Genomic DNA, 22,638 nt, shown 5'->3' on the forward strand with positions numbered 1-22,638 from the left:
GGACAGAGACCCAGAACTGGAGGAAGTTCAAGGTGGCTGAGATCTTCCTGACTTCCTGGCCTTTAGCCTAGCTCATGGTCAGCTGATAGACAAGGGGACTGTCAAGCAGAATGGTGTCTGTGAGGGTCACACAGCTCACTGTAGATTCTGCCAGCTTCTGGCTCCTGCACCTGCCACAAGGTTGCAGGGACCTCACTTGACAGGGACAGTGAATGGGCTGAGTTTGGAAGGTGATGCTATTGTTTCTGACTGTGTGACTTGGAGGCAAATTAAACTCCTTCAGCCTCAGGTTCCTTCCCATGAGGCCTGGGCCCCACCTTTGGAGACCCCAGCTGCTGCTGCCAGTCACAGCCTTCCTTGAGGTAGCCAATCTTGTAGGTGGTTTCAAAACAGCTTACCTAGGGGTGAGGGAATAGGGAGGGTGCTGGGGTGCAACCAGTTAGCCTACTGCTTGTGACACCAATTCGCGTCCTGGCTGCTGCACTTCTCCTGGCCCAGCTCCTTGCTAATGTGCTAGGGAAAGCAGCAGAAGATGGCCTAAGTGCTTGGGTCCCTGCCACCTATGGGGGACACCCGGATGGAGTTCCTGGCTCTTGGCTTCCATTGGATGGAACAGCTCTCTCTCTCTCTAACTCTGCCTTTCAAATAAAAATAGGTAAATCTTTAAAAAAATCCTACACATTTATAACCTTGAAGCTTGGGGCTGTGGCAGGGGCCCAGAATGGCTCATCTTTCTTGCCTTTGCCCACAGACAGTTTGATAGGATGAGCTACATGGCGACAGGGAGAGGGGCCAGCTTCAGACCTTACTGCGGGGCTTGAAAAGCCATTGTGGTCAAGGCTAGATGAGCTTATGGGGGTTCTCATGCCCACTTTACAGCGCAGAGAGCTGAAGATGAGGCTGTGGAGGCCGTCTCCAGGAGTCAGGGAGCTGTGTTCTCACATCCCTGGCAGGGAGAGGTCCGGTGACTGCAGGGACCTGGGCGGGGGCTTGACAGGAGACTGTGACGTCTTACTCTCACAAACAGAAGCGAGCAAAATATAGCACCATTTTTGCATTTCCATGTGGGTCTTTTCTCTTTGAAACCCTGAAACTCCAAGAAAAGGAAGTGGCCCCTGGCTATGCCCATTTCTGAGATTTTGGCCTTGAGTCACAGGTGAGCTTTCCTCTGCACCAGGAACTGGGTTTGGGGCGCACTGCACGGGGGTGAAGGGTCAGCCGGCAAGGGAGATGAGGGAGGCAGGGTGTCCTGGTGTGGGAGGGGCCATGCTGGGTGACGTCCCTGTGATGTCACGGGCCAGAGGAAGACTCAACAGTATCTCCCCCCCTCCCAATCATGCTTGGAACCCTTCTCCCACCCCATGACATCCCTAGGCTCACCTGGGGAGGCATGGGCAGCCTGGACAGTGGACTGAGGCCCAGCAGCGGAGTGCTGGCCATGGCGGCGGCAGCGGCGGCGGCGGCCATGGCCGAGGAGGCGGCCAGGGCGTCCACGGGTGGCTCCGGGCTCTGTTCCTGCTTCACCATGATGGAGCACAGTTTGTGTCCCAGCGCCCACGCTCCATGGTCCACGTCTGGGAGGAGGGACAGGACTCAGGCTCAGGGTACTCCCAGGGCAGAGGGTTAAGCCCCACTTCTGCCCTGGGGGCTGCCGTGGGCTGGATGAAGGCCAGGAGGAGAGGCCGGAGACCAGATGCCCATGAGGTGATGCTGGGACTGCTTACAGGGTAGGCCAGGACACCAAGACCTGTACCTCACCTCTAAATTGGCTATGTGGCCTTTGGTAAGTTGTTTAGCCTCTCTGGGCTTGAGCTGCCTCATCTGTATAGTGGAGAAAGAAACTCTACCTGGTAGCAGTTTAGAGGATTAAGTAGGAAATTGCACATAAAGCTGTGGACCCAGGGAGTGGTAAGAAGTGAATGTGGGATAAAACAGTAGTTCCAGATGATACAATTACTGCTACTAAGAAACATTTTTTGAGCCCCACACCACCACCTGCTGGAAAGGATGGGAGGACTCTGGCGCCCCTCCCCATATCTGGGGTCTGGGGCAAGTAGGGGAGGGAGTGGATGCTCAGGGTCCCTGCCCCCACCAGGCCACAGCATCCAATGAGTGCTTATGGCCGGTCATCTCCAAGTCAGCCCCAGCATCTGGCAGCCAGCAGAGCAGATGCTAAGACAAGAGGATGAGGAAGCAGCCTGCACGGGCATGGCTAGAGGCGACTCTGGGCTGCATGGCCAGCTGTGGGTGGGCAGAGGGGATCAGCAGCTGCCCAGGGCCCACCCTGTTGGGAGTCTGAAGGGCCCCGGCTGTGGATCATACTGTGTCTGGGCTGCAGGGACACCCATAATCTTTGCAAATTACAGAGCTGCACTGCCAGCCTTTGGGAAGTTGCCCCCTGCAAAGCAAGGGCCCACAGACAAATTGCTTTAAAAATAGACTAGGGATGGTCAAGGAGTTGGCGGGTCTGACCCACCAGGGGTAGATGGAGAACCTGCCACAGGAGTGGGACCGCCCACATCCCTGCCGCTTGCCCAGGCCAGGGCTGGGACCTGACAGAGGAGGCAATCTCTGGGGGCTTAGCTGAAGCCAGAGGGGACATGGTGGGAAGCTGGGAACCCAGTAGACCATGCAAGGTTGGGGTTTAATAAGGGGCTTGTCTCTGCCCTGGGGTATTCTCAAGACCCCTAGTGGCAGCTCACGCTTCCCAAGCAGAGCCCAGCCCTAAGGCTTGGCCACATGTGGGTTTGCTGGTCCTTCTTATGGACTGTACAGGGCAGGCATTGCCGTCTCCCTGCTTATACAGTGTGGAAAATAGAGCTATGGGGAAAATGTCATCAAAGGGGAGTTTGTTTTGGTGTAAAATGGTGTGAAATTCTTGCATGTTTAATAGTACATTTCTATGAACTTTTTGAAGATTTACTTATTTGAAAAGCAGAGTTACCAAGAGAGGGAGAGACAGAGCAATAGAGAGGGAAAGAGAGAGAGAGAGCAAAATTTTTCATTTGCTGGTTAACTCCTCAGATGGCTGCAACAACTAAGGCTGGACCAAGCCTAAGCTAGGAGCCAGAAGCTTCATCTGAGTGCCCCACCTGGGTAGCAGGGTCCTAAACATGTGGGTCATCTTCCACTGCTTTTCCCAGGCCACTAGCGGAGAGCTGGACTAGAGGTAGAGCAGTTTGGGGCTCCAAGCAGGTGGTAGCTTTACCTACTATATCACAACTCAGGGCCCCCTTGAAATGCATTTTTTGTACCAAAATAAATATCTTTAAATTCTATTTTCTAAGAATTTTTAAAAAATTACTTATTGAGAGGAAAAATGTGTGCTAGAGAGCTACAGTGAGGGAGAGAGTGTTTCCATCCCCTGGTTTACTCCCCGAATGCCCTAAGTGTCAAGGACAGGGGGTGGGCCAAAGCTAGGAGCCCGGAGATCAGTCCAGGTCTCCCATGTGTGTGACAGGAACTTAGCCACTTGAGCCATCACTGCCACCTCCCAGGGTCATCAGCAGGAAGCTGGAGTCAGGATCCGGGGCTAGGCACTGATACGGAGAATAGGCATTTGACGTGGGGTCTCAATTGCTATGTAAAACACTTGCTCTTCCCTCTATGAGCTTTTTGCAGCACATCTGTAGATGAGAAAATTAAGAAACCCATTGTAGATTGATCGCCATCCTCTGGAGGGAAAGAGGAATAAAATCCTGTTCATTGTTCTAGCCACTCATACTAGTAACAGGACTTCAGCATGCACAGGAACAAGGACCAGGAAGATATTTTGAATCCTGATCACATCTCTCCAGGTACATATTATTTGAATTTTACAATAGAAGGAGAGGCAGGTCTTTGGTACCACGGTTAAGACATCTCTTGGGATGCAGACATCCCATATCAGAGCATCTGAGTCTGAGTCCGCGTCTGCTTCTGATTCCAGCTTCCTGCTAATGTGTGCTCTGGGAGACAGCAGGTGATGGCTCAGCTGCTTGGTTCCCTGTCACTTACATGGGCGACCTGGATTGCGTGTCTACCGCATGGCTTTGGCCTGGCCCAACCCTAGCTGCTGGAAGAATATAATTGAGGAGACAGAACTCCAGAGAGATTAAGTGACTTGTTCAGGGTCCCCAAGCAGCTAGTAGAGGCGCTGGGATGCACAGCAAAGCTGGTTGGGTCCCTGACCAGCACCCTCACTGCTGTTCAGGGCCAATGTGGCAGCAGGAACGTGGGTTCCCAGTCAGGGCTGGGCAGACTCTGGGGTCGTTGTTGTGCATTGGATTGGGTGCATGACTTGAAGGAGCTCAACTTCCCCCAAGTCTTTGGCGGTGGTTCTGATAAAAGTGACTACTACAGAACCTGTCAGTTGTGAGAACTCAGTGATAAGGAAAGCGAGGGTACAGCTGACCAGAGCGGGACTGGGACACACGTGCTCTTCCCATGGATAGAGGAAGAGACAGTTGCAAACAAGAGTCACTGATCATATGACCCAGAGATGGCATTTGGACCTCCTGCACTGGCGGAAATGTCCCAAGGGTCAAGGGTGTGTGTGTGTGTGGCAGAAGGGGCAGGGTTTCCAATGCTTATCACCTGGCAGGAAAGAGTTAGGGGGTCCTTTGCTTTCATGGAGGAGAGGGGGACTTTAGGGAATCCAAGCTTCAGGAAAAAAATGTAGGGTGTCCTCATCTTTGCTAGGTGGTATCTCGGGGGCAGGAAGGGGATTCCTGAAAACATACTCATGGCTGTGATCTCATGACCACCACATCCCATTTCCCTGATGTCAGTGGTTTTGGGGAATCATCTGGAAGGTGGGGCTCTGTCTGCAGGGCTTCTGATCCCCAGAGATGAGGCAGCATGTCCCCCGAGTCCCCCGGTGCCACTGCTCTTCTGGGAGCCACGTGGAGAACCATGTTCTCCTCAGGTGATCAGAATCCCTTTGGAGAAGTGTGTGTTGGGGATGATCTGAGGCAGAACAAAAAGCCGAGTGCAGCCCCACTGAAGGAAGGGTTTGCGGGTGGCTCTCCTGGAAACCCTAGGACCTTGGGTCTGTGCAACCATCTTTCTCCCTCCTGGGTCCATGCCATCCTGGGGAGATCCTTCGGCACTCACCTTGGGTGGTGTCCTCCATCTTGATGGGTACCAATGGGCTCTGGGGAGCCGAGTCCCCGCTCAGGGAGTAGCTGTGCTCGGCCTGGATGCCTGGTGCCGGGGAGTCCAGCTCCATGTCCAGGAGCGGGCTCTTGTCATCCAGCACGGGGTCATCAAAGAAGCTGCTGAACAGGTCGTTGGAGAAGTCCTCCATGTTCTCGGCAAAGTGGTCCAGGTGCTCAGGAAAGTGCTAGAAAAGGAGAAGAGGGAATGTGGTTCAGCATGCAAAAAAGGTGCAGGGCCTTCGCCCTACTATCACCACCACCTCCCTCCCTTTTCTCATCACCATCAATTCCTTCGTGGTCGCTGCCAACATCACCTGTACCAGCTCTTAGGATGCCCCTCTCTGCCATCACCACTGCCACTTGCAATCTCCTTCAGGTCAAGTGCAGATGGCCACTAAGACCTCCTGCAGCAGGTGGCAGGACATCTGAAACAAGCCCTCTGTGACCATATCACATTGGCCACTGTTTACCTTATAGGTTGATAAGAAGTCTTCCAAAAAATGATTAATACTTAAGGCCAGCAATGTGGCATGGCAGGTTAAGCTACTGCCTATGCTGCCAGTCTCCCATATCAGAGCACCAGCTGAAGCCCAGCTGTTCCTCTTCCGGTCCAGTTCCTTGCTCATGTACCTGGACAACCACATTAGAAGACCAAAATGGAGTTCTGGGCTCCTGGCCCAGTCCGGAGTGTGGCCATTTGGAGAGCAAACTAGCAGATGGAAGACCTCTCTGTCTTGTATCTTTCCATCTCTGTTTCTTCCTCTCCCTGCCTTTTTTAAAAAAAGATTTATCCATTTTCATTGGAAAGGCAGATCCACAGACAGAAGGAGAGGCAGAAAGATCTTCCATCCACTCCCCAAGTGGTTGTAATGGCCGGAACAGAGTTGATCCGAAACCAGGAGCCAGAACCTTTTTCTGGGTCTCCCATGCAGGCTTAGGGTCCCAAGGCTTTGGGCTGTCCTCTGCTGCTTTCCCAGGCCACGAGCAGGGAGCTGAAAGGGAAGTGGAGTAGCTGGAACATGAACTGGTACCCAAATGGGATCCCAGCACATGAAAGAGGAGTATCCAGCCACTGAACCATTGTGCAGGGCCCTCATAAATAAATCGTTAAAAAAAAATCATAGCTCTGTCTAGGCCAGCAGGTTTGTATGCCAAAGTCAAGATCCGTGACTTTTGCATTAGCGTTTGCTAGGGTGTGGGGAGAGAGGGGCGCGGCGGGGCAGCCCAGCCAGCATCTGGTGCTCCCAGTGGTGGAGTCCTGGCCAGTGCTAAGGCCTCCAGTGTCTGGCTGTTCTGAGCCATTCTTTATAACCGAGAGAGCAGGCCCCAGAGCTGGCTTTCTCAAGTTCAAATCTGGCTATGACTCAGTGCTATTCAAACTGTGGGTGGTGACTCATTAATAGGTTGGGAAATCAATTTAGTGGGTCATGACCAGAAGTCCAGAAAAAATAAAGCAAAATCAAATAGAAGCCATCAGGGTGCACGGCACAGTGTGAAGTGAAGTAACCAGGGGATGTTTTTATCTCCATTATGTGTGTGCGTGTGTGTCTGCTTGGGAATGTATATTTCTTAGGACCCCAAAACCCTGAAATAGTCGTTCTTCACGACCCTGGGAAAGTGAGTTCACTTTTTTAGTTTGCTGCTTCCTCTGACTAGTGGAGTGGGGAACAACTCCAACCTGCTGGGATTGTGAAGTATTAAACAATCTTCTATGGATGAAGCATAGTCAAGGGGCTGGCGCTGTGGAGCCCAGCCCTGCAGTGGCAGGATCGTAGGTGAATACCAGTTCAAGTCCTGGCTATTCCACTTCCAATTCACCTCTTTGCCAATGCTCCCTGGAAAGCAGCAGAAGATGGTCCAAACGTTGCCCCCTGCCAGTCACCTAGGAGACTCGGATGGAGTTCTAAGTTCCTAGTTTCACCCGGACTCACTCCCAGCCACAGTGGTCATTTGAGGAGTAAATCAGAGGATGGAAGATCTCTCTCTGTAACTGCCTTTTAAATAAGTCAATAAATATATTTTTAAAAAATTTAAAAAGACACACACAGAAGAACTGTAAGAAAAGTCCTTGCTGTGTTTTGTGCAGTGGCTAAGACACTTGTCACCTGCAAGTACAGCTCGTTGAAGTCACCCACCACTTGCCCAGGTCCTTCACCTAGTGTGCCTAAGTTTTCTCATCCCACAAGGGGAAATAAATGTTCCTGTCTCAGAGCAGTGCTAAAGAGGACTAAATATTGATTTGTTGCTTAGCACACACCTAATAGGCTTATGAAGATAGAACACGTGAGCACACACAAACATACATTAACACACAGAGCACTTCCAACGTCTAGTCCTTGGCGAGCGCTGGATGGCTCGCTACTATTAAGATGATGATGAGGCGTAGTGGTTAAAGTCCTCGCCCTGCACGCGCCGGGATCCCATACGGGCGCCAGTTCTAATCCCGGCAGCCCCACTTTCCATTCAGCTTCCTGCTTGTGGCCTGGGAAAGCAGTTGAGGATGGCCCAAAGCCTTGGAACCCTGCACCCACGTGGGAGACCCAGAAGAGCTCCTGGCTTCAGATTGGCTCAGCTCCAGCCGTTGGGGCCGCTCCTCCTCTCTGTATATCTGCCTTTCCGATAAAAATAAATAAATCTTTAAGAAAAAAAATGATGATGATGATGAGGGGCCAGCCAGCACAATGGCTCAACAGGCTAATCCTCCGCGTCCAAGTGCTGGCTTCCCATATGAGTGCCAGTTCTTGTCCCAACTGCTCCACTTCCCATCAGCTCCCTGTTTGTGGCCTGGGAAAGCAACAAAGGATAGACTAAAGTCTTGGGACCCTGCATCCACGTGGGCAAGCTGGAAGAAGCTCCTGGCTTCATATCGGCTCAACTCCAGCTGTTGTGGCCATTTGGGGAGTGAACCAGCAGATAGGAGATCTTTTTCTTTGTTTCTCTTTCTCTCTGTAAATCTGCCTTTCTAGTAAAAATAAATATAAGCCTTAAAGAAAAAAAAAAAAGATGATGTAATCCACAATCCTGAAGCCCTGGGACTTGAGCTGAGCTTGCAGCCAGTGAGGGGAGGTCGTCTGAGTGTTCAGAATCCTTCCCCTATGCCGTGGCCATGTCCCCCATGCCCATCTAGACAGACACCATCACCATCGCCCTGTGCTCCCGCTACAGCTGTCACTTTCCCCAGCGCTGCCAGCACTTTACCTATTTTTCAGTTAGGGAAACTGAGGCCCAGGTGGCTTGTTGGCCACAGCGAACTGCCCGAGGCAGGGTCTGTATCTTGTTTACCTGCTGGATGCCAGCCCCTGGCTCCTGGGGACAATGCCATCCATCTATCAGTGCCAGCACAACATCTCAGTTGAAGGATTTCAAAGAATGATCAAGATCCCAGGCAGAAGCCATGGAGCTAGGGGGTGCAACGTGATGCTGCAGCAGCAGCCAGGGCTGTACTGGCCACACTGCCCCAGTCTGGACCAGCCCTCTCTGGGGCACCTCCTTCCACCCACCTCCTCTCCAGCTCCCGTTTCTCTCAGGCCGGTTGCGCGCCCAGGGGGAGGGGGCTTCGGCGAGAGGAGAGCGTGACTCAGCTGCTAAGCTATTTCTCCAGCAGCTGCCTCTCTGGCTGATAAGGCTTTGCCAACCCCTTCCTAGGACCTGGGCTTGGCTGCATAGGCTAGCTTGGGTTTCTGGCAGGCGTCCCAGGTTCTTTTCAGTGATCCCCTTTTGGGGTGCCCCTGGGAACCTGCACAAGGAGGCTCGACTGGTCCCCTTCCTTTTGAAACTACCCTCCCTACGCCCACTCCCGCCCCACCTGCTAGAGCCAGCAGCCAGGACCCAGCAGGACACAGCTTCCAGGGCAGGCTGAGCCAAGTGGAAGGGGGGAGGGCGGCCAAGGGGCAGCGGGGTGGGGGTGGGGGACAGGCTGAGGACTCGTCACTTCATCCCCATCCCCACCACCCACTGTGGGAGCTCGGCCTTCAGAAACTCGCTTTAGAAAGCAGGCGGGGAGTCGGGAGTTGGGCCGGTGATGGTTGGGTTACATCATCAGCCTAGCGGCAGCGGGGCTTGAGAAAACTCAGGGTCCAAGCCCCCTTCCCCATTTGAGGTCCAGAGGGAAGGCCTCCGGCCCAGGGTCACAGCGGGGAGCTAGTGAATCAAGCCCCTCCCCCCAGTCTACTTTTGCTAATGTAAGCACTCAGGAGACCCCAGACACGCCCCTCCCCTGTGGCCTCCATCACAAGACCCAAGTTCTGGTTTAGAATCCCTGATGGAATGTGTTAGTGGGAGGAGGGGGGACACACACAGAGGCCGGGGGCTGGAGGTCTCGTGTCCGTGCGTAACGTCCTCCGGGGCTGCCTCTCCAGGCAACGGTGGTGGGAAGACAGAGAAGGAAATATTGTGCTTCGTTTCCCTTCTCGTTCAAGACTTTTTCCTATAGGCATGCCAATGTAAGCTCCCTCTTGGCGGTCAGAGTAGCCAGAGACGGCTGCACATTCTGGCAAGAAACCGCTCCGGAGGCCGTCGGGGCTGCATAGGCTAGCGCAAGCCTCCTTCCGCACCACAACTACGGCCCCTGAAAACACCGGAGACCTCCCTTGGGCCCAACGCAGCGTACAGATGGTTAACCCCGGGGGCAACCCCTCACCGGAACCCCTGCCTGTTTCCTGGTGGGAGGCGAGGAGCTTGCTGCCTGGAGGAGAGTCTCCCTACTCCACCTTCCGTGGCTGCGCAGGTGCCAGGCCCTATGGCACACAGGTGCCAGCCCACTGTTCTATGTCCCGCCTGGATCCCTATTTTGCAGCCCGGGTCCCACCGTGGCCTGAGATCCTTCCCAGCAGCCCAGCCCCGCCCCTGCCCTCAAGCTGGGGCATGTGGAGATGATGGGGGGGGGTCTCCACTGCCGTCCCCAACTCAACTATAGGGGTCATGCCAGGCCCCCAATTTCTTGGCTCCCTTGGCTGTTCTTCCAGTGCAGCAGCCCGGGGTGCATGGATGGAGCAGGAGGCGGAGGGAGGTAGCGGAAAAGGAGGGGTGTGTCTTGGCTTTTAGAGAGAGAAGGGGGTCTAAGCTCCGAAAGCTCACCCCCCATTTGTCTCTGGGGGTCATTGCTCAGGGTGGATGAGACTCTATGGTCTGCAGGGTGGGGGATGGGGGAGGGTCTCTCTGACCTTTACCCCCAGTACGCGCTCTCCCTGGGACCCTACCCCAGGCCCTGACACCCGTTCTGCTGCTCCTCATTCCAGGCTGAAGGGCAGAGGGAGGGGAGAAACCCGAGTGGGTCCAGGCTGACTTGTGGGTTGAGGGATGGGGGGCGGGGGGGAGCGGGAATCCCTAGGCCACACATTCCTTCCGAGAAAGTGAGCATGGGGGAAAGATGGGAGAGGAATCCTTTCCTGACTCCCCTGCTCTCCCTTCCTCCCCTCCCCACAGGCTGGGCCCACAGAGCCCTGGGCTCCAAACACACACTGACCCGTACATTCCCGGACGCTTACTGGCCTCGTGGTCACTTAGAAAATTGCCCCCGCTTCAAGCTGAAGGGGCTGAGTCATTGCCGTGCCCACTGCCTGTGTGTGAGGGGGAGGGGAACCCAGGGGTCAGTGAGCCCTCCTCTTCCTTAGCATCATCGTCCAGGTACTTGGAGGTGGAGGGAGGGTTTTCCAGAGGTGTCCAAGACTTGTCTCCCTAGAGCTTTGTCCTTTGGAGGGGAAAAGTCTCCCCTCCCCTACTCAGTCTTAGGAAGCCCAAGTTCAAGACTCAGCTCTGCTCTCTCAGGCCTTGGTGTGTGTGTGTGTCTGCTCCTCCTTGGGCCTCAGTTTCCTTATCTCTTCTGGTCTGTGTTCCTGTTGAAGTAGGGGTGTCCGGGACAGTGCAGGCTGTCAGACCTCAGAGAGCTGGGTCCTTGCCCCCTATGCCGACTGCTCTGGGGGCTGGAAGGGGTGCAGCCAGCTTCTCCACTGAGACTCCCAGGCAGGCTGGTGGGAACGGGGTTCAGGAGAGCACACTGTTCCAGCCTCACCAGCATCCCTGTCCTGCAGACTCAGGACCAGCGGCTGCTGAGGCCTCCCCTGTGGAACGCTGCACTGCAGCACCCAAGTTCCAAATAGGCAGACGTGTTTCTGTGAGCATGCATGTGCATATGCACACAGGGTCATGGGCTGAGAGCTTCCTTTTTAACCAGAGCCATGCCATACCTCTCTGACATCTCACACAGAAGGGGACACAGCTGCCCAGCTCCCGTGGACTCATGCTAGACGGCACGGACACAGACCCAGCAAGGACTCTCTCAGCAGATAGGACCCAACCAGACAGGAAGTCAGAGACATGCACACACATGTGATCAGCCCACGCATGGGAACACACACACCACTGTCCGCAGGACTCAATGCTGACTGTACTAAGCATGCCGCAAGCTATGGGAGCCCCAGGGAGGGAAACTTGGGAGCCCAGGGCTTGCCTGTGACAGGGACAGTGAGGGCTGGGCCTGGAGGAGTGGCCCACATGGTGCCTGGGCTTTGTCGTGCCAGTGTGTGCTGGAGAAGGGTGGAGGGGGGAGAGGGAGGGGCAGAAATCTGGCAAATTATGGAGAAGGTGGGCATCTTCTGCAGCCCCCAACATTGCTGGCCCAGCCTCCCACCCCACCCCGCTCCCAGCCAAGTCAGTTGCCATTCCTGACACATCTTGCTTTGTCCTCAGTTTCCCGGCCAGCCCCTGGCAACTCCTGAGCAGGCAGCCCATGAGTTGTGGCCCAGCCCTGGAGCAGGCGCCAGGCACCGTCTGGACAGGAGGGAAGGGATGGCAGTGAACGCCGCCGCCCGGAGCCGGGATTAGCTGGGACTGGCACCACCAAGTGCATGGCAGCCCATGGTCTGGCTGCTGGAGATGCTGGTCCCTCGGCTGTGGCCAGATGATCCCTGAGGGACAGTTCAGGACACTGAGAACCAAGTGCCAGGGCTGGCGCTAGGGGCCTCTGGTGAATTAGATCCATCCATTGACTCATCATCGTTGGCCCATTCATTCAGCGTTCACCGAATGCCTACTGTGTTTCCTGACTGTGTTCCCTTGGCGATACCTCACCAGAGCATTTTCTGCCTCGCTTCCTCCCTGGGGGGAATCATCTCAACCCCAAACCACTCTTGTCATTCTCCTGCTCCACCTCCATCAGTGCCTCCCTCTCCTGTCCTTAGAACACAGCCCGAGTTCCCCCAGCAGGGCTTGAAACAACCCAGCCCTGCTGTCTGTGCCTGGCCCCTGATGCTTGCCGAGAGACTGGGTGCTAGATCCAGCAGGTGTGTGTCAGGGAGCAACTGGAGGGTGGTAGGGCCTCCGGGAACCCCCATCCTGCATTCCGTGTGCCCAGGCCAGATGACTCCCACTCTAGGCAAGGTGTCCCATGTGCCTGGACTCCTCCCCCACTGCTCCTTCCTAGTGGGGCTTGCTGTACCCACTTCCCAGATTTGCTCTTCCCTAAGGCCTTTTGTGGCCTTTGGTCCCAGCACGCCCAGGTACCTGGGAGCAGAGACCCCACTGATGACTGGAGAAGGAGACCTCTGAAAACTTTTTAGGTCAAATCCAAGAGTAGAAGCAGAGCCACAGGAGGGGCTGACTGGCCGGAGTAGCTCCTGGCGCTTGGCCAGCTGGCAGGTGCTGGGTGGATGGAGCCTACCTCCTGGCTCTGGCTAGAATTCTCCTGGCCTCTTCCCTCTCTGTACACTTTCCCTTCAGCCTTGGCTTTCCTCACTGGCCTGGCCTGTCTGAGTTGTCCTCAGGATTTTAGTTCTGGAAGGAACTTTCCTTGTTGGGGAGGGGAGGGGAAGAATGGTGACTCCTGGGCTTGCCTGGGGATCTGGTTATGGCCCCAACCCCTGGGATTCGAGCCTCCCCAGCACCCCCAGAGAGGAAGCTGGCTGCCTCCCCACCCCCACCCAATGCATAATTTATGTCCACCCCTGTCTTTCTCGAACAGCCTCAGGATGGCCAAAAAAAAAAAAAAAAAAAAAAAAAAATTCGCGATAATTTCAGAGCTGCAAGGAATGTTGGCAGGCCTGGGTCCACTCATGGCCTCCCCTTCCTTGAGACAGTGCAATTCAATGGTCAAGGCAAAGGGTAGATGGGGCAGGGGAGGGGAGTGGGCAGACAGATACGGGTATAATCCTGGCTCTGCTGCATACTGTGTAGCCTTGGACAAGTGGGTTAATTTCTCTGGGCTTCAGACTCAGCTCTAAAACTTGAGTTCTTCTGTCTCTTCCTCCCGCTGTTATGAGGATGACATGTATCAAGCGCTGTGTGGAACGCACGGTTCTTCGCAAACACAGCCACCACGGCTCGGCTCATAGAGGAGGAAAACTGACTTATCCAGGACCACACAGCTCAGGGCCGTCAGCCTCCCTGACTGCTTTGCTTGCCTTGCTCTCACTTTCTCTCTCTCTCTCTCTCCCTTCCAAGAACAAGGGAGTGGTTGGCAACAGCCCACAGCAAGCAGTTATTGGAGTTGGTCAGATGAGCAATTCCCTGGGTCTCCCCTGCATTGGCCTCCTACAACCATGCGTGGCCAGCCCCATGGGGCGTCAGGTGCCCAGGGGCATCAGGTGAGATCACTCCCCTGCCCCGGGAAGAGGGGAAGGGAAGAGATCCCTTGCTACTCAGCCCTAGGGTGTTCCCCCCCAAGGCTGGGGGGATCCAGAGGAGGGGGGAACTCTGGGTTCTGACATCACAGAGAAGCCTGAGCCACAGCCACGCAGGCCAGCTGGGGGCCTTCCAGCACAGCCAGATGTCTCAGGAATGTGCTGAGCTGGGAGCTACCTCGCTCCTTCCCAGCCACCACTCCTCCCCACCAACTACCCCCGCCCAGCCCTCATGCCCTTGGCAGCTTGCTCAAGCCCAGCCTGCGTCCCACCCCCCCTGCTCAGGCCCTCTCATCACCCTCTGGGAGGGCCTCGCCTCCTCTCACTGTCCCTGCAGTCCCTTGGTCAATCGCCACAGTGCACCCTCCAACCCTCTGACAGTGCTCCCTGGCATTCTGCAGGGACCAGGGACTCCAGGCTGGCTGTGGAAAGCTGGGCGGGAACTGCGAGTCCAAACTTCATAGGGCAGGGAGAGACACTGCAAGCCAGATCCCAAATGTGGAACTGATTTGCAGCCCTGGAGAGAAAGGGGTGAAGGCTTGGGGGCGGCAGAGGGCAGTGCAGGGCCTTCCCTCCTCGAGCATGAAGAGAGGGGCTGTGGGCAACTGGCACCAGCTCATAGATGGGAGGGCCGAACAGGCTGGATGCCACATCCTTCCATGCTGGCCTCCCTCCTCCTTGTTGATATCAGAGGGTAGGGAGGGAATGGGGGTTGGGAGGGGAATTTTAGGGTCCTGGGTTTGGGCCTGGAGGCAGGACCCAGTTCAGGATGAAGTTCCTAGATCTAAAGGGGGACAGCCCGTGCCTCTGTGAGGGTGGGGCCACCTTGGGCCTCCGCAGGGCCAGCCTGGCTCTAGGGTGCTGGGATGAAGCATCCAGATGGGAGCTGCTCCTCCTGGGTGGGTGTGAGTCATTTCAGGGCATGGGATGAAAGTCAGTGGCCAGAAAAGGCAGGTGAGGTGGAGCTGGGGTCTGCCACTGCTTTGGGTTGTCCTGAGCTCTGGCAGGGCTCCCGGGGTCCATCTCCTCTGGGGAGGACCCCCACCAACCAGCGGGTTCTCCATCTCCCAGTGCCGAAGTAGTTCCAAGGAACTGTCCCCATCATCTTGTCTAGGCAGGAACCATCATTGGTTCCCTCTTGCCTACTGCACAAGCCTCCAGTTCCTACAGTGCCTCAGGGTCTTAGAATCTACCATCTCCCCCCCCCCCCTCGGTTGGCTTGAAATGTTTTTACCCTTTGCGTGTTCATTGCAACCCCTCCCACCCTGGAAGGCCCAGCTCCCACACAGCTTCCTACAGGAAGCTTTCCTTGACCACTCAGCTCAAGAGTCCTGGCTAGGCCTGCTAAACTTCAGCATTCCTGCAGGTAGAACCTGGGATAGATTTTAACCTTAACCACTCCCCTTCTCCACTACGCCCTTGCAGGGCCTCATACAGGGTCTAGCTCATACAAAGTTTACCAACAGTAACCATAATCATAATGGTGACAGCTATTTCTGTGCCAGGCACAGCTCTAGTTCCTTGCACACAGGCTCCTATGTAAACCTCAGGAGATAAAGCAGGTGCTGTTGGCGCACTCACTCCATGGACAAGAATGCTGGGGCCAAGAAGTAGCCTGCCTGTGTTCATTCACTTGCCCAAGTGGAGCAGTCATTTCAGTGTAAGCTCTGACTGCAGACCCAAGCACCTATAACAGCACTGGTTCCAGTGTTACATCTCCATGCAGCCACTTCAGGTTTTGTTCCTGCCTTGGCCAATCCTCTCCTGATGCCCAGAAACACACAGCCCAGAGAAGGGACCTGAAGATTTCTGGCTTTTGTCAAAGACAAAAGCTTGAAGGAAGTCCCTGCGGTCAGGGCTGGAGAAGGCAAGGAGTTCCAGGTCAGTGATTGCCACAGCTTGGGGAGAGTAAACCGCATGCCAGGCGCTGGGCTAGGCTCACTGTCTAGTGGAAGCCCCCGGCACCCTCAGTTGCCCTTCCCCATTTCTTCTACTTTATGGATGAAGAAACTAAGCTGGAAGAGCTTAAAACCCCTGTCCGTGATCTTGCAGGTGCCAGGTGTGGCAGCCCGGATCCGCTGCTGGCTCCGGCCATAATTGGCCGCCCTTCCTCCCTGGGCTGAGGCTTCATTGTCTATCAGTCTCGCTGTCTGTTCAGGCCAGGCCGGAAGTGGGCACCTGGCCTCAGGACTTTCCTGTAGGAATTCACTCAGAGTTGGGGCGAACTCAGGGTCTGTAGCTCACCGCTTCTCCAGCAGAAAAGGCTAGGGCAAGAAAAGACCAAGGAGCGTGGCTTAGCCTAAGTGTCACTCCTTGAATGAATGAATGAATGAATGAGTACATCAACCTCCTTTAAACAGAAGCCGGCCAGGAGCTGGGAATGGGAAAACATCCATTTACCCACTGAGAATCTCCTTACCACCCTCCCTCCGTCCTTCTTACTGCCCACCCACCCATTCATCCCTCCCTGCCCCTCTATCCTTCTAACCTCTTCCTCCCTACCAATAAACACTTTTGGAGCTGAGAAATAGCCTCAAATACTTAGCTGATGGTCACTGCCTGTCCTCAGGAGACATTGTCTAGTTCAGGTTGAAGGGGAGCAAGCTTCCAGAGGACACACTGTTTTGTGACACAGCAGGTGACCTGGGAGGCGGGCAGTGGGAAGCCCAGGGGCCATCCCCCTCTGTCACACCTCCCACTACTCCAACTGTTTCTATTTTTATTATTTGGGAAGGGGAGGAGGGAGCAGTGGCTGCTACTGTGTCAGAACACACATCCCAGCCCTGACCCATGAGCTGCCTTGGCCATGGTGAAATGGCCTCAAGGCCAAGCAGGGCCGCATCCCAGGAGAGGTGGGGAACAGGTACACCGCGTCAGGCAGCCAGGAAGCTGTTACTACTGCTCTAGCTATGGACTTGGCTGTGACATGGCGTGTCGGGGACCGGGAGTTCAGGGTCCAGACATTCTACAAAAAACAATGCCTGTTGATTTTCCTCCAAGGGTCAGACTTCTGGGTCACATCTCACCCCACCCTGAGCTCCCTCTGATCCAGACCCCCTCCCCCACATATTCCCCCACCCCATTCTGCCTGGTCCAGGCTCCGAGATGCTCACCCTGGCTGCCTTCCTCCCCACTGCCTGTTCAAGGGACTTTCACTGATTGAGCTCCAGCTGGAGCAGAGCTCCACCCAAATCTTCCTCATCCTCCTCCATCCTGCCCCCTTGGAGCTGCGAGACTTCCAGAAGAACAGCCTGTTCCCCAGCATCTGGAGCTGGTTTCTCTGAGGGAGGTTCAAGGGCAAGTCAGAACCCAGGCAAAGATGCTGCAGGAAGGGCCTAGGTGCCAGCGCTTACGGCACCTCAAAAGGGAGAAGACCCCCAAAAGGAGGAAGGAGAAGAAGAGGGGGAGGTATCTTTTTCCTCCCCTTGGTGAGGCAGAGTAGCTAGGCCAGGCAGGACATGGGACCTTCCTGGGAATCCTGGGAGAGCCTCCCACGACTCCAGCTCCACTCCAGAGAGTGAAGGCCTGAGTCCCCAGAACGGGGTTGGCAGCATTCTGGGGAGCCATGGGGTGGGGGAATGAAGGGAGGACATGGGTGGAGTGTAGGGTAGAAGAATGAGTGTGTGGGGTGGGGATGTTCTGGTTCACCCTTAAAGCTTTAGCATCCACAGTGCTTTGGCAGTGGGAGGGGGTAAAGATGAACATGGGGGGTCCCTCTTAGCCCAGAACCAAAACTTTACTCATCCCAGTACCACGGTGGGAGATAACTGGCTTCTAGCTGTTTCTTTATCCCACTGCTTGACCTGCTGTGCAGGACTCCTGGCCTTGCAGAGTGAATCTGTCTTCTACCTCCCCAAGTCTCAATTTTCTCAAGAGCCAGGCATGCCCATCCACACTCAGAAAAAGGGACACAGCTTGATCTTCCCCAACCACTGCCAAAGGGCCTTCCAAACACTCCTTTGCCACCATGGATGGAGGACTTTGGGGTGGCAAGTGTCAAGGTCCCCTTCTTAGAGAGCTTTTGTGACTAAGCCCGGCCTGGCTCAGGGCCCCTCCTGGTGGTCCACAGCCTAACAGCTTCCTATGGAGCAGACGTTGCCTGTTGCCTTCTCTGGCTCTCTCTTCTTTGGCTGTGAGTGGCCAGAGGGGCCAGATGTGTCTTCTCCATCCAGCGGTCCCTGGTGCAGGTGCCTTCTCAGTGCTCAGTGGTGGAAGCAAGAGACGTACATCGGAATGAATTGAATGAGGGGATCCCCAGCTGATCCAGAGAAGCTGGGCGGACCTCCAACAGAGCAAGGATGGACAAGAACTTCCATGGGCTCTGGCACCCCTCCACCACCCCTGCTGAGAACCCTGGGGCCAGGACCCTGAGACCCCCACCCCCATAGCCTCTCCTGCAATTGTTAGTCTGTCTGGCTTTTTCAGCCATTTTCCTTCCCTGACAGGCACTGCCCCAGCCCTTGAAATAGAACAGTCTACTACAGTGTGGCTAGTGAAAAATGAGTACGACTCTTATCTTTGCTGAGCTGGTAGAGAAAAGGATCAGCTCTGGTCCTGGGGGACCATCTTAGTTTGGTCTGCCTCCTGGTCTTGACTAATGTGCTTGCTGGGATGGCACATGGCACCCAAAAAAGGGCTAATTCCCATGGCTCCCACGAGAACCCCTCTCTGCCTGTGATGGGACTGGATATTTCAGTCTTTGGCTGATTGCAGTGTGCGGCCGTTTCCCTTTACCTAGCACCTGCCTAGCACTGCAACGCTGTGCTCAGTTTATATGGCCAGGCCCACAGCTGCTGTGAGGCTGCTCTCATGGAACTTTCTCAGGGAGGAAGCAGGCACCGAGCCAATGGAATAACTGCAACCTGGGAGGAGGGCTATGGAGAAAGCCTCGGTCTGAAACAGAGGACAGGGGCCCCACTTCAGGCGGCTGGGGGAGGTTTCTCCAAAGAAGAGACACTGGAACTGGGGCCGCCATGCTGGGCTAGAGGGACAGCAGGCCAGCTCAGCTGGTCTGCGTAAAAGCTCAGCTGTGCACTGGGTGAGTCTGGATCCGGGAGCCCTGGAGCAAGTCCAAGAAGATGGCAGCCGTTGCTCAGAACGAAGTCTGAGCCGCAAGTTCAAATCCCTTGGAGCCAGACAACGCCAGACTGTCCTCGAGCCGGGCTGCAGGGGACTGTGCTGCTGCCTGGAGGTGGCTGAAGACAATGACAAGTCACTGGGGACCAGGAGCCCCTTGTGACTGTCGCAGACAGTGTGAGCTATAGGACTCTGAGGACTGGAGCCACATGGCCTTGAGGAGTCTTTTGCCTCTTCTCCTCCCCTAAAAATATGTGGGACCAATTGGGTCCTCATTTGTTAGTTCATTCATTCATTTCATGCTAGGGGCACCACAGTGAACAGGAAGCTAGAGCCCCGACCTTGGAGGACCCAGCATGGGTCCAGGAACAGGTGTCCTTTCTGAGCAGGATCCCTGAGGTCTGTTTTTCTAGGGGATTCTACTCTGAGATTAGAGGCTTTGGCCTCCTTCTTCCTATTGGTGAGAAGTTAAAGAGAAACACGCGCACACACACACCCCACCCTCCCTTTTAAGAGCTAGTAAAGGCCCACCCACATAGGAACACCCAAACACACATACTTCTCTAATCTCAATCTCCCAAAGGCTGGGGCAGGGAGGTGGGAGGGTTTGGGGGGCGGGGGCAGGATGAGCTCAGAGGCCAGGCTGGGGCCCTGGGGAAGCCCTGCTCGATATGACACCAACCCCCTCCCGCCCCCACCCCCTTGCCCCTTGTAGCCCCTGTCCCTAGGGCTGGTCCCTGAGTTTGCATTCATCCCCCACACCTGGCCTGGCCAGCTGTTGGGAAGTGAATGAGTGTGCTGGGCAAACATCCTTACAGCTTCCTGCTACTCCCCCTCTGAGACAACACAGCTCTTCTTCCCCCTCTTTCCCACACCCTCCCAATCAGAGCCTTTGCGGGGAGAGAGTAGCAGCAGGGGGAGGGACAGGGAGGAGATGCCCCCACAGCTGGCAAGAAGAGCAGCCTCTTCTGGGTTGCAACAGGCTGGAGCTGTCCTCACAGAGGACAAGCAAAGCCCCCAGCTGTCCCCCAACACACCTGCCTGGGCTGTGTGTGCAGGCGCCCGGCCCTGTCCAAGCGGAAGCTTGCTTCTTGCAGAGCTGGAGTCCCCAGGGCGTGCGTGCGTGTTGAGCTCTGTCTCTTGCATGTGTTTCCCACCTGACCTAGCCTTCACTGTTTTTTTTGCAGGGTGGTGAACAACCTCCTTCCTGTCTCCCACACTGACAGGCCCAGCCACCGGGCCTTCCCTTCCTGAACCCCAGGGAACGTTTCCCATCCACAGGCCACTGGGTTGACACGACATACCAGCTGTGGGCCTGAAGGTGGAAAGAAGGGCTGGAGATGAGGAAAAAGGCACTTGCTGAGGGCCATGCGACTGCCCGAGTAGTTCTTCCTGCCATCCCCCTTTCAGCCCCACCAGTGCCAAGTCCCCTGGGAATGCTATGGGGGGGGTTCTAATGTTCCCATTTTTCAGAAGAGAAAACCAAAGCCCAGGAGAAACGTGACTGTTCTGAGCTACCAGCCAGGACCAAAGGGTCTGTTGGCTCACTGGGGAGCCTGCTCTCCTCTCCACCCTAGACACCCTCTCCTTCCCCCTTTGGCCAGGTGCGTGTGCCCTTAGGAGCACACCACCCATGCAGGACTGTCCCTCCCCTGTGTCCCCTGGGCTGCTGGATGCCACTGTCTGACCCTCCTTCCATTCTTTGCACTCCGCTGAGCCCCAGGCCAGCAGTTGGGGCTGTGGGGCTGAATGGAGCAGCAGAAAGAGGCTGCAGGCCCCAGAGTTCAATCACTAGAAGGCTGAGCTCAGAGCTTGGGGGGGGGGGTGGTAGGGGAACTGGCCCGGGGACAATCTGAGCTCCTGCAAGCCCAGCTTCCCTCTGATCACCCAGGAGGGGTAGCAAGAGTCCCCCAGGGCCTCACCCTCTGAGCTGTGCCAGAATCAGGTCCAGGAAAGACTTGATCCCAACTGACCTCACCGGACAAGGCAGAGAAACTGAGGCCCAGGCATGAGAGCTGAGGCATGGGCCCAGCTCCCGGGGGTGCAGCGGAGGAGGCAGAACTAGACCCTAGTCTGTCTGCAGTCTGGGACACTGAAGGGGAAAATGCAACAGATCCAGGGGCCTGGTCAGGTTCAACTCAGTCTGGGGAAGCAGAGAGGGCAGCCCTAGAGACTCTGGCCCGGTGGACCACAAGCAAAAGGCTCCCAGGTAGTCCACATGTTGGGTGCAGTAGGTTCTTCTAGAGCCCAAATGTGTTCTTGCCTTCCGGAGCCCTGCCCCTCCCCCACGAAGGCCTTAGGGCTGAGCCTGAGAGAGGGAGGGAAGGAGGGAGGGAAGAAGTCAGAAAAGCCACGTTTCCTTAGGGAGGGAGGGGAAAAGAGAGAAAGAGGAGACGGACAGACAGGGCCAGGGACAGACAGGGAGGTGGAGAGATACAGAAAGTTAGCAAGATGTAGGGGATCTCGCCCGGCAGCAGCACCCCCAGAGATCCAAGGATGGTGAGGAAGGCTTCCTTCTCCTGAGCCGGCGCACTGGGCCGCCCCGACCCCTTGCCCCACCCCCTAGGGGAAACTCAGGCCTGACACCCCAGGGCAAGGAAGGCGGCTGGGGCTGCACCCCTAAGTTTCTACCTCGAGTCCTTAGCACTCGGCACGCGCCCCTGCGCGCCCTCCAGTGGCAACTCAGCAAGGGGGCGCAGGAAAAGGCGCCACCACTTTGCGCCCGATCTCGACCTGGCCCCGAGGGGCTTGGGGGGACGCGGGAGTGGTGTCTGTCAAGCTCATCTCCGACTCCCCGGATACCCTTTTGGCTACCTAACGTGTCTCTGCGCCGAGTCGGCAGCAGGCTCAGGTCTAACCGGTGTGTGTGTGTGTGTGTTAGTGTGTGTGTGTGTTGGGGGGTGGGTGGACATCTCAGGACTCGGAGCACGTGTTCCTCCCGAGCCCCCTCCCCGACTCCTGCCCGCTGCCGTGCTGTCGGGGTCCCGTCCCGGAACCGAGAAGTGCCGAGCTGGGGCACAGGGAAAAATGGGGGAGACCCTTTTCTCTTACCGCATTGTTGAGGAAATCCGACTCGTTCAGATCCCCCAGGTCCAGGAAGCTGGAGCCGGGGAACAGCCTGTCAGTCGGGAAGGGCTCCAGGACGGCGTCCATCGCGACCGGCTCGTGGGGGGGACCCCCTCGGGCTGGGCGTCCCTCACTCCAGGGCGGCGGCGCGCGGGGCGCCGAGCTCCTGCTGCGCGCTGGCGAGCCGGTCGGGGGGCAGGTCCAGGGCCAAGGCCCTGCGGGAGGGGCGGGCCGAGGCGGCGCGGCCCCGGGCCGGGCCGGGGGTGCTGGGGGGCCTGGGGGCAGGGGCGCAGTGCGGGCCTTCAGCCGACTCCTCCTCCTCCTGCTCCTCCCGGGGCACAGCGGGCGTCCATGGGGAGCCCGGGGGTGGGGCTGAGGGTTGGAGGAGCCCCCCCGGACAGGGTGGGCTCCCCCAAGTGCTCCCCCGACTCTGGGTGGCTGCCGGCGGCTCGGCACCCTCCGCGTCTCCCTCGGCGCCGCTTCTGTCACTTTGCTCTCAGTGGAACCGGGAACCCCTGGCCGGGGCGCCACGCCCCCAACAGCAGTGGGCACGATACTTAATATTCATGAGATGGGGGCGTGCCTTGCCCGTCGGCCTCCTCTTTTAAAGAGACCTCAAGGCAAAATCCTGCCAACTCCTGCTATCTTGTTAAGCCTTTACTGACCACCATCCTCTGTGTCCACGCGGGAGCTGGATCCTGTCCCTTCTCCCTAGCCCCCGGTCAGGAGTTAGAGCTTCTTTG

General features: G+C 56.3%; 1 protein-coding gene across 3 annotated transcripts in view; it reads right to left on the reverse strand.

Annotated features, from left to right (window-relative positions):
* Nucleotides 1–22,374, reverse strand: part of CREB3L1 (cAMP responsive element binding protein 3 like 1) — a 34,254-nt gene extending 11,880 nt beyond the window's left edge. The window contains exons 1-3 of one of the 3 annotated variants that reach the window (XM_004585372.2): nucleotides 21,881–22,374; nucleotides 5,095–5,323; nucleotides 1,381–1,574 (exon numbers count right to left, since the gene is read on the reverse strand). In XM_004585372.2, coding sequence (XP_004585429.1) covers nucleotides 1,381–1,574; nucleotides 5,095–5,323; nucleotides 21,881–21,982 — 525 coding nt within the window. In that variant the 5' untranslated portion in view covers nucleotides 21,983–22,374. Of the gene's footprint in view, nucleotides 1–1,380; nucleotides 1,575–5,094; nucleotides 5,324–8,638; nucleotides 8,785–9,093; nucleotides 9,318–21,880 lie in introns of those variants that run through there. The other 2 variants (XM_058663105.1, XM_058663106.1) reach the window with 2 other exon arrangements.
* Between the last annotated feature and the right edge of the window lie 264 nt (nucleotides 22,375–22,638).

Source organism: Ochotona princeps, chromosome 4 (genome assembly GCF_030435755.1).
Source record: "Ochotona princeps isolate mOchPri1 chromosome 4, mOchPri1.hap1, whole genome shotgun sequence".
In the NCBI taxonomy this organism is placed as follows: domain Eukaryota; kingdom Metazoa; phylum Chordata; class Mammalia; order Lagomorpha; family Ochotonidae; genus Ochotona; species Ochotona princeps.